Raw genomic sequence first — 11,648 nt, 5'->3', positions numbered from 1 at the left:
ACACACACACACACACACACACACACACACACCTAAATCGCAGCGCCACACAGCTGGACAAGTAAAGCGTAGAGTGTAGAGAGAACGAATCATCCTTCAAGAGTACCATATTGGGAGGGAGTTCCCCTATCTTCGAGCCTTCTGTCAACACAGTCAGTCAGCCAATTACAGCTGTGGGCCCACACATGTGGCGGTAGGGTGGAGTAGGAGGAGGGGGAGGAGAAGGAGAGCAAAACATATCAGAGGGAGTGATGGAAAAGAGAACTCATGCAACTTATCTTTCAACATTCTGTGGTATGCAGAAGGTGGGAAGGTAAGCTGGAGTAAGGTGTGACAGTGTTCCACATACGTCGCCACTCTTTTGATATCAGCTCGTGTCAGATAATGTTGAAGATGCTAATCTCATGACGAGTTTGTGGCGTACTTGACGGGTCATGGAAGTAGAGTGATGGATTGTCATGTATCAAGTTTATATAAATTCTCTGTCAGTTGTCGGCAGTCAGTGTCCAACCCTGTCACTCTTTGGTTGTGTCTCCTGAGTGGCGCACCTCACTTTATGTGGATCACTTACCCTCACTGGTGTTGCCAGACATACTGCCTTACTCACGACTCTTAAAGACGCGAGTGATGAGTATGGATAGAGTAGCGCTTTTCCGAGTGGCTCAAGTGTGGGCGTGCTTGATATGTGTCTTAGGGGTCTCCGGGAATCTCTTCACCTTGGCCACAGGTGCACACCAACTGTGTTTTGCAAAGAGAAACAGAAGAGGCCATGAATCCCTGAGGCGAGTCGGACTGAGTCACGGCCCTCAGTCTTTCATCACCCTGCAGGCCGACACATTGCTACTGCTCCACCTAAGCCTGTGCGACCTTCTCTATTGCTCCATCAACCTGCCAATCATAGCACTTAACTACGACCTCGCCTTCTCCGACTCCTTCACGCCTATCCCCAGCGAGCAGTTCTGCACCGCTTCCGTTGTGTTCCGATACCTGAACGCCCTCGCCGAGTGGATGACGCTGGGCCTGCTGGCGGTGGAGCGCTGCCTCAACATGGGCCGTGTCAGGACATCCCACGTCTTCACGCCCGCCATTACTTGCATCCTCCTGGTGGGCTGCTGGGGGGTGGCGCTCCTGTCACTAGTGGTTCCCATCATTAATGTGAGTACAGGAGGAAGGCAAGGAAAAGAAAATTATTCAATGCGTTAATTGTGAAGGAAAAAAAATTCCATATGTATAAGGCTTTTCAAAACTGTCAAGTCTCCATGAAGGGAAGCAAAACACTATAATATTACCTCAAACACTTAGCAACACAACTGTCTATAGACAAACAGTGTCTATGATTTTTTATAACACAATGAAACAATCTCAACCATTCATCTTCCCTTGCCACACTAACCGCTACACCCACCGACAGCACACCTACGAGTTCGATAACACCACCTTCAAGTGTGACATGAAAGCTGGCCCAAGCAAGATGATCTTCTACACTTTGGAGACGCCGCTGCCTTGCCTTCTCATGCTAATGGGAACGGCGAGCATCATCTACCAGGTGTGGAGCAACAAGAGACGTCTACTCGCTGCTCACATGTACGTAGCTTAAGTGTGACGCTGTTCAAGTGTGGTAGTGTTATTAGGTACTTCTTAAACAGTATCTTTCATTCTTCTCTCATCTCTTATTTCATCACCGCCACCATCACCTTCACCACCACTTCCACAGCCACTGACAACCATAACCATCACCTTCACCATCCTTTTTTCTCCGCCAGGCCGCAGGACCTTGTTGAAATGCGAAACAGGTCAACGTGGAGGTCGACAGCTCTAGTGCTGTGCTTGCTGACGATGTTCCTGCTTTGCGTCATTCCCAACGCGGTGTACAATATCGTCAGCATCACTTGTGGGACCGAGGAGGACGTGGTGGCGATGGTAACCTTTATGATCTACTGGATACAATATGGTATCAACTTCATCTTATATGCAGCCGGGAACAGGAATTTCCGACAAGCCTATATACAGTTCTTACAGGCGGTGAGTGAGACGTTGTGTTCCTGCTGCCATCCGAGCTCGCAGTCACCGCTGTCGTCACGCGTACTGTCCTCTCACAACGCTGGGATCATGACAGGTGGCGTCTCTTGTCGTTCTATCCCTGTTGTAAGAGTTGAAGACGTGTCGGAAGTCACGCCTTCCACATCACAGTTTTGTGAAGATGTTTGGAATAGCCCAAGAAACCACTTAGTGTCTTTCCTCACCCCAAAATGTCTCAAACCCATACCGTTTTCCTCTTCTTCTTCGTCCTCCTCCTTGTCTCCCTTAACTTCCAGCCGTACGGTGTCCCTCAGTTCTTCTTCGTCCTGGGAGTCTTCGAGCACATTAGTAAGCTGTGTGTCGCTAAACAGCTCCCTTAGCTTAACTCAGGACAGAGGGACCAACCCAGGCATAGAGCAGGGTGGTAGTCTATCATAAACAATGTATTTTCTCCTTCCTTGAGACAATCTTCATTCATAACAAGAGTAGTCGGTGGTGATCGGTAGGTGAGGCATGACAATGAGAAAACTATGGACTGTGATCTGAAAATATTTCAGTAATGGTGTTGTGAGAAACTATGAATGGAATACAGGAAGGATAAGACGCTGTTGTGGATGGGTCTTGGTCAAGTAGCAGTTCTTATTATGGTGACTAAATATTTTAGTCGTCAGTGTATATTCGTACTTGAAAACTCTGATTGTTAATACACTTCTCGTAGAGTTAATCGTCACAGGGAATCATAGTTTTCTGGCATATTTAATGGACGTCCTTCAGTGTGGCTCAAATTGATGAATTTGGTACTATGCTTTATGTGTTTCATTCTGTTTTCCCACAATTATAATCATAGTCACTTCTTTTATTCTCAACATGTTTCTACAATAAACTGTTTTCGAAATCATACAAGAAACAAAATTACTTTTCCCACGGGTATAAACTGATACTAGAGGACGTTTCCCTTCTGCTTTTATTCTGTCAGCAAGGCAGGAAAGCTTTGTGTTCGAGGATCTATTTAACTCGTTTTCCTCAATAATCATCTATGCAAATCAACTTCATCACTTATCTCTGTAGAATTCAGGTACTCATGAAACTCGGGTTTTCTTATAACACAATGTGGAAAGCACTACATTGTATTATAAGAAACCAATACATGTATTGATTTCTTAGCTTTCCATTACTTATCTATTCCAGTTACTATTTCTAATATCAGTCTGATCTCTGTTCTGTCTATCTCGAACGCCATTACCGGTGTCTTTACTTATGTATATTATCGGATCACAGTTCACTTTACTAGGTACCAATCATGCTATTTCTGATTCCAATATTGGTCTGTCCTAAACTCCATAATTGCAGTTACCTTCACATACCCTTCCTTTACATCGAATAGCAACATTTCCAAGTCAGTCTGTGTATTGAGTCATACCTTTACATTTATGCAGTCAGATATTCCTCCACTGCACCCGCGTTCTGTCCTTAGACGATCCTAATCACTTACTCACTTTTTATATTGTCCTAATCCTTGCTCTACTTATCCTTAATCTTTTCGGTTCAACATCTTACCATGAAAATATTTTACCTGCTCTGGTGCAGGGTACAGTGTTCTTCAAAGATGTTTTCATGATCTAAATTTCTAAAATGAAAATTATATTAAGATTATGTATCACCAATGGAAGAAATACATATGAGGCTTCGTGCTATCCCATCTTTACCTTTGAAAACAGCTCTTATGGGAGGTCTAACCGTTTCAAAATACCTGTGTAAGATTTTGATGGACGGAGGGAAAAATCAATTGTTCACTCACTCTCACATTATCTATAAACGAATATTTAAAGAGTCGTTTCTCTTCTCTTGCTTATTCTCGATGTTTATCTGGAACCCTTACGCATTATTTCTTCTCTTGTTATTCACGCTCGTTATCTTGATAGGCACTGATTATATTAACTTGCTCAAGACATGATTTGATCGTGCTGTTCCGGGGAACTCATAAGTTTTTAGTTTAACCCTTTATTCCCTCATAAAGACTATTTTCAAATGTCACAGTTGGGTTTTGACGAATGTATTCGCCATTGATGATACTGAATAGCTGCTAAACTATCACGGCGATCATGAAAACACTCTTGAAAATTCCGATAGCTTCCAATATAAAAGTGAAATGTTTGCGAGGGAACGCGGTGCAAGGCTGACTCTCGCTATTTTATGTCTGTTTTGCTTAACCCTCAGATGCAGGAATTAAATGATGCTTTAGTTTATTTTTTTTTTTCATTTTCCTTCAGATAAACGTGTGTACAGTATTTCATCCTTGACTTGCTATTCTGAATTTTGTTGGTGAAAACACAGTATCTACTTTCCTTAAACTGTCATTCCAAGTATTTTCTATTGAACAGATTAGTGCACTTCCTTTTGTATTACTTTATAATTCTAATTGTGTCTCTTTATGTCTGCACTAATAAAGAGAAAAGGATAAAAAGAGTTGTTTTGTTTATACTGGTTTACTCATCTATCTGAAAGTGATCTGGTTTTCTCTCACTTAACCTGGCGAGAGAAAACGAAACTAAAGGGTAAACTCTTGCTGTTAGTGAGTGGCAGATAGGAACAAGATAAAAAAAAAAAAAAAAAAAAAAAAATGTTGCAAGGATAAGTAAGCTAGACATAAACACTGATGACAAGTATCAAAAAGTTATTTCCTTCAGATTTATATCAGTCTCATTCTGGCAGATGACACTGTATTTTATTAAGCATCTACTACATAAGTCTTCAGTGTCGTTGGAAGAGTAAGTTGGAAGTTGAAATTTACGCATTTCGGGTTGGCCAAAATGATATGATAACGCATATGAGATTGATATACCTATATATGTAATTCCTTCCCCAGCCACGTGACAATACAACTGACTAGTGGGTGCATGAGCCTGAGTAACCTTTTTTTTTCTCTCTCTCTCATTTTGTTTTGCAAGAGGGAAACTAGCCAAGGGCAGCAGAAAAATAAAAAAGAAAAGACCCACTTCAAATGCAAGTTCCCTAAAAGACTGGTAGAAAATTAGCCGAAAGATAGGAATAAATATCTTGATACCTCCCTCTTAAAAAAAAAAAAAAAAAAGTCAAGTCGGAGGAAGATGAAAACACAGAAGCATGCTGGGAGTTCCAGAGTTTACCAGAGCATGAATGATTAAGTAATGAATGATTGAAGGAGGATGTGTACTAGACCTAGTAATAACCTGTCATTCATTAACACGAAAAGAAAATCGACGGAATTAAAGTGTCGTCTCTCTCTCTCTCTCTCTCTCTCTCTCTCTCTCTCTCTCTCTCTCTCTCTCTCTCTCTCTCAATTTTTCAGAATACTTTCTTTCTCATATTATCATTTTCCATTTCTTCCCATTTATAATTTTTGTCCTTCAAATTTCCTCCCTGCATTTTCCTTTTTTAGCTCCTTCACCATATCAGTATCGTTATTCAATATTCCCAATCGATTCCCAGCCTCTCGTCTCTCAGTGTTACTTTTCTCCAGGACATCCTTTCCCCGCCTGGCCTCTATTCATTCCCCTTATCCGCAATCCATCACCACGGTCTCTTTCCCCCTTCAGGCCATCGATCATGACCAAAACTGCTCCCTTTTTATGTTCTTTCCTTATATCAGAATCGCCACTATTCTGAATATATAGGTCGCAGGGAGGAGGTGCATGTGCCTGTAGAGCTTCGGGTATAATCACTTTATCACATGGAAAACAGCAGACGCCTTTTACATGAAGCACGGGGAGGAAAGGAACGTTACAACTCAAATATGATATAATAAAAAATGTGTTTGGGAAGTGATAGTGGAGCCTTTCCTGCATCTGTCATAGAGAAAACATATTGTCGGTCTCACAAGGAAATGCAGCAAGTGATTCCATAGTGGATGTTTGTTTCAACGGCTGAAGTGCTGTCCTGTGCAGTAATAAACCTCTTTGAAGCCTACACCCGTGGTCAGTCTGTCTTCTTTTCTATGACTTCAGTTTAACCAGAGGGATTACAGGGCGAATTCCTTTAGTGTTATTTTGGGGATGAGGATTGCTATGTTACTCTTATCACAGAAAATTTGTCTCTAAATGAAATGAAATAGGAGATCGTAAATTTAGGAGGAATGTTGTTATTTGTTATTCACTACGATTTTCAGGACATTACGTGACGCTTGAATACAATACCTCAAGAGCTAGCGAGTGTGTGTGTGTGTGTGTGTGTGTGTGTGTGTGTGTGTGTGTGTGTGTGTGTGTGTGTGTGTTTACGCGCATTCCTCAAACACCTGGGGAGTTATCACCACACTCCTCAATGGATGTCAGTCATTCATTCTCCCCAAGTCTCTGCTTGTCTCTTGCTTCTCTTCTCACTTGTACTCCTCCATCTCCACCGCCTACACCTGACCTACCCCACAAATTAATTTATGAAATCATCTCCTGCATCGCCATTCACATCGCTATTCTCCCACTACTTAAACTTAAACACTCTAAATATAAACATACATTCCTCCTCTACTTGTCCTTCCCCTTTTATTCTTCCTCCATTTTCTCCTTGTCCCCCTCTTTCCCCTCCTCTTCCTTCGCCTACTGCTCCTCCTTCTCTCCCTCCTCTTTTTTTCTCCTCTCTCAGCGAACACCTGCATCACGCCTCCTTTGATGTGATAGAGCAATGACGCACTTGCTATCAAAACAAAAACACGCTCTCTCTCTCTCTCTCTCTCTCTCTCTCTCTCTCTCTCTCTCTCTCTCTCTCTCTCTCTCACTAAGGTTTAACGTCCCTACAATGGTCCCTGTATTGTAAGCTCTCCTTGTGAGGGTTTCATGAATCCATAACGCAATCCCTCCTTACTGTGCTGGTGAGTTGCAGATGATCAGATTAATTACTACCTAGCGACAGTATTTCTACCAGTTGAACGAGCGTCAATTCTTTTTCTTTTTATGTATGTATTTTTCGTCTTCTTCGTTTAGTTTCCTTCATTTTTCCCCTCTTTTTTGTATGGTTTGCTGTTTCGGATGAGCCTTCCTTCTCCATATGGTTCTTTTGTACATATGTATCTGCTTCCCCAATTCCTTTAAGAATCATCATATACCTCTCTGTCTTAACGATCATCAGTTGGGGAAGACAGATACTATAGCGCATGAATTAACTAACAGGTGATATATTTTCGTACTAATTCGAGGAAATCCGTTACTGATTCTACGATGAGCAGAAAGATAACCAAGATAAAGTCCCTCCCCGACTATCCCTTCTTCACTCCACCCCTCCTTCATTGCTTTATCTCCCTCATTCCGTGTCACAGCCTCTCAGCGTTTGGCAGCGATTGAGAGCTTGTCTGTTACTGTCTGACAAATGACTGTGAGCGAGAGATGCTACGTCAATACCGGATTCTTCTCTCTCTCTCTCTCTGGTAACCACTGGTGAACTTAGTGTGTGTCCCTCATGAAACTGATCCATAGACGTGGGCGTTACATGGCACTAATGTGCGTCAGTGTGTTATTGTGTGTACTGGTGGCAGTAAAGATTAATGTGTCTTTATGGCAGGCCAGAATCTTTTCACATCTACTGGCGTGTGATGCAAGATTCCTTAGCGTATCACGAAGCATGGCTCCTCATACACTGCATATCCTGTTACCGGAAAGCATCTATTCATTTATTCTTGTTTTTCTGTTTATATCCTCTTGTTTCTTAGAATCATCTTGCACTCTCACTACCTACTTCATCTTCACATTTACTGGTTTACTGGTTTCCACTTTTATAACTGTCGATCATATTATCTAGTTTTCCCTAGTAAGTCTTAAGTTTTCTCCTCCGTATGGAGTCTTTATTAACTTACACTGAAGGAATGAGCTGAACTTTAAATACCTTGCTAAAAAGACCTTCCATGAAATTGGTTGTCCTTTGCCATCCCCGTCAGTTTAGTTTTCCTCTGAGTGTTGGTCTTTTAGTAAGTACAAGAACGCAGCCGTCTTCTGCTGTGTGCTGCATGCCTCGCTTCATCTCCATACTATAAATGAGCGTTATTTTTTTTCTTTTCATCACAGCTTATTATATATTTTTTTCAATGAAAGGTATTTTTTATTGCCACGTCATGTATCCGGACTTCATTCGTTTTTCTTCTGTACGCCATTGTTCTCCGCTTTCACTTTCGCTAACATCACTGTCAAGGAATTCCCTTAATCCTCATTCAATCTTATGAATAAAATAAGAAAATGAATAAAACACATCATAAAAGTGATTATTCATATTTGCTAAGTATCGTGTATAAAATAGAATACACCACGTATGTACATACATATTGTGACGATACGTTATAATGCCGAGTGGCACACGTCATGAGGAGCCTGGATACCCCCTCAATAGAAACATACGACTAAACCGGTAAGCTTTTGAACTTATAACTTGTGTCTGTGTTGGGAACAAGTGGTGTGTGTGTGTGTGTGTGTGTGTGTGTGTGTGTGTGTGTGTGTGTGTGTGTGTGTGTGTGTGTGTGTGTGTGTGTGTGTGTGTTTGTGTGTGTGTGTTTGTGTATGTGTGTGTGTGTGTGTGTATTTGGCTCAACCTGACCTGAGGATACGGGGCAAGAGAGGTCATTATACTCTCTCTCTCTCTCTCTCTCTCTCTCTCTCTCTCTCTCTCTCTCTCTCTCTCTCTCTAACCGAAAATCACATTCAGGCCAAGACAAGCAAAAGAACATATAAAAAGAGTAAAAGAACAAAAACACAACACCGTTCAATCACTAACCAGCACACACCACTTTCTACAACACCTACAACACAGCCAGTGTAGACTTGCTTCCCTTCACAACAGGCGGTGCAGGGATGTGACACTTAACTTATTTATATTAACTGCCATGAACGGACACATTCTGACACGGTAATACTTTTTGTACAAGGACGGCTTACGAAGTTATTTTCCTAGGCACACCACCGATACTTTATCTTTTGACTACTATACTATACTATATGCTTAACAGGTCTGATGTGTGTTTTAAGTATAAATTGTTTGAAAGACACTACATAAAACAAGAAAAGAGTGGTCTACTAGTTCAAATTTTAAATATACCATGAATTAGTTGTATATTTGATTGTGGCTTTTCACATGATGAATAAGTTTGTCGAGTATAATTTCGAAAGGTGCACAGAAAAACAACGAGAAGAGAGTGATATCGTAGTTTAGACCTGTTAGCACCTGTATTTTTTCTGACCAATGAAATCGTCTAGTGTCATATGAACACAATATTATCAAAAGCAATGAAGAGATCACGTCACGCTGGCCCAGGATATAAATGCATTCAGTAGCACCAGTAGAGCATCGTGACTTTTTTGCTTAGCACCGAGATAAAAAAAAAAAAAAAAAAAAAACTGTGATTTTGCAAACAGATAAGTTTAACCTGCACTCGTCCCTCTGATGCCAAGAAATTTCAAGGCAATAGGAAGAGCTAGGGATCAGCTGGTCACTGTATGTTAATTGGTACTCATGGTTTCATAAACAAAGGAAACTTTTATCATTGACATCAGGGAGAAAAGCAGCTGCGTTTCATCCCTTCACTCTTCATAACTCTGTGTGTGTGTGTGTGTGTGTGTGTGTGTGTGTGTGTGTGTGTGTGTGTGTGTGTGTGTGTGTGTGTGTGTGTGTGTGTGTGTGTGTGTGTGTGTGTGTGTGTGTGTGTGTGTGTGTGTGTGTGTGTGTGTGTGTGTGTGTGTGTGTGTGTGTGTGTGTGTGTGTGTGTGTGTGTGTGTGTGTGTGTGTGTGTGTGTGTGTGTGTGTGTGTGTGTGTGTGTGTGTGTGTGTTACAAAAGGAGGGAAAAAATATGGGTGAGACACTTCACTCCTGAAGGACATGAATTTCACCAGCAGACACAACCATTACGCAGAATAGCCAACCGTCTGCTGATAAACTGAACAGAACCCATTACCCACACTATAGACCATATCCTGAAACACTTTTGTGAAGCATCTCAACTACAGTCAAATGCCTCTATTTGAAATAACACGGGTTTTCAAGGTTGTTTCTTATGGTTCAGGAGATATATAGATTAACAAGAATTTTACATTATAACAGAAGAAACATTCTTGAAAACCAAGCTAATCACATCTGCCATGTTTGAAAATAGTCGTGATTAGAGGGCGAAGCGTTTCAGCACACAGACCTATGGCACGTAAGTACATTATATTATAAGTAATGAAGAAACAACAAGAACACGAGCGACACCACCATCACGACCTGCACTCTCACCCACCGCGAGGCCAGTGCGTTCCTCGAAAGCATTTTCTTTATACAAGATTGACTTTTAACCAATATACTTAAAATACCTGAAGTCCTTGGCATTTACGGAATCTGAGAGGAGAGTCTTTAACTTACACCTCTAATATACAAACTGGTACGACGGTAGGTTTACAAGTCACAGGTAAGGCTCAGTATTCACAAAACACTAATTCTAGGCTACATGACTGAGGCAATGGATTACATATCACACCACTGCACAGCTGGAATCATGTTTACCAGAGAGTGGAAAGACGGGACGGCGTAGAAGGAAGGAATGAACAAAAATGCAAGGCATCGTTCATCATTCCTGCTGTGATTGGCTGTTGTGTGCATGAGATGAAAGTAGAGATGGTGGTGGTGATGACGATGATAATAATGATGGTGGTGGTGGTGGTGATGGTGGTAAGAAATGGAAATAAATATAAGGTAAAAAATCATCAATGTTTCCCTGCAGTTTTGTTAGACTTTCATAGATTATATATATATATATATATATATATATATATATATATATATATATATATATATATATATATATATATATATATATATATATATATATATATATATATATATATATATATATATATATATATATATATATATATATATATATATACATATATATCGTATTGCCTAAGGATAGTGTATGATTTAGCTTATTATTAATATTTTCAATGTCACGGTCGGATAGCGAATATAACATGGATTAAAAGTAACAATAGCGACAGAAGGAATAATACTAGTGATCTTAACAACAAGAACACAACATCAAAACAACGGTAATAACAATGATAACCGATGTTATTCACCAAGAGAAAAAGAAAAGAGAAAAGCAGAAAAAAAATAATTCCGGCGCAAAAACCTGCACATTGTGGACTTGACAAAATCACTGTTACTTGAGGTAAAACTTTCAGAAGAGTAACTGTTGACTGGCCTCACTGGAGACACGACACGGAGCGAAGAGAGAGAGAGAGAGAGAGAGAGAGAGAGAGAGAGAGAGAGAGAGAGAGAGAGAGAGAGAGAGAGAGAGAGAGAGAGAGAGAGAGAGAGAGAGAGAGAGAGAGAGAGAGAGAGAGAGAGAGAGAGAGAGAGAGAGAGAGAGAGAGAGAGAGAGAGAGAGAGAGAGAGAGAGAGAGAGAGAGAGAGAGAGAGAGAGAGAGAGAGAGAGAGAGAGAGAGAGAGAGAGAGAGAGAGAGAGAGAGAGAGAGAGAGAGAGAGAGAGAGAGAGAGAGAGAGAGAGAGAGAGAGAGAGAGAGGATATTAGGCAGGGAAAACAAAACAATGAAGGAAAGAAGCTGTGGGTGCTCCAGGAAGTTATCACTGCCTACACGCTTCGGCAGTCTTTTCAGAATAGAGACAATTTTTTTTCTTCTAT

At 40.9% G+C, this 11,648-nt stretch overlaps 1 protein-coding gene across 1 annotated transcript; it reads left to right on the top strand.

The window, feature by feature from the left end:
- The first annotated feature begins 444 nt into the window (after window positions 1–444).
- Window positions 445–2,863, top strand: LOC123514671 (protein trapped in endoderm-1-like). The gene is made up of 3 exons (XM_045272705.1): window positions 445–1,155; window positions 1,412–1,584; window positions 1,764–2,863. The coding sequence occupies exons 1-3, from the start codon at window positions 628–630 to the stop codon at window positions 2,455–2,457; spliced, it is 1,395 nt and encodes a 464-aa protein (XP_045128640.1). The 5' UTR covers window positions 445–627; the 3' UTR covers window positions 2,458–2,863.
- Window positions 2,864–11,648: the final 8,785 nt, after the last annotated feature.

This window comes from Portunus trituberculatus, chromosome 38 (genome assembly GCF_017591435.1).
Source record: "Portunus trituberculatus isolate SZX2019 chromosome 38, ASM1759143v1, whole genome shotgun sequence".
NCBI lineage: Eukaryota > Metazoa > Arthropoda > Malacostraca > Decapoda > Portunidae > Portunus > Portunus trituberculatus.
Note: the sequence above shows the minus strand (reverse complement) of the source record. Positions and strands in the feature narration are given on the sequence as shown.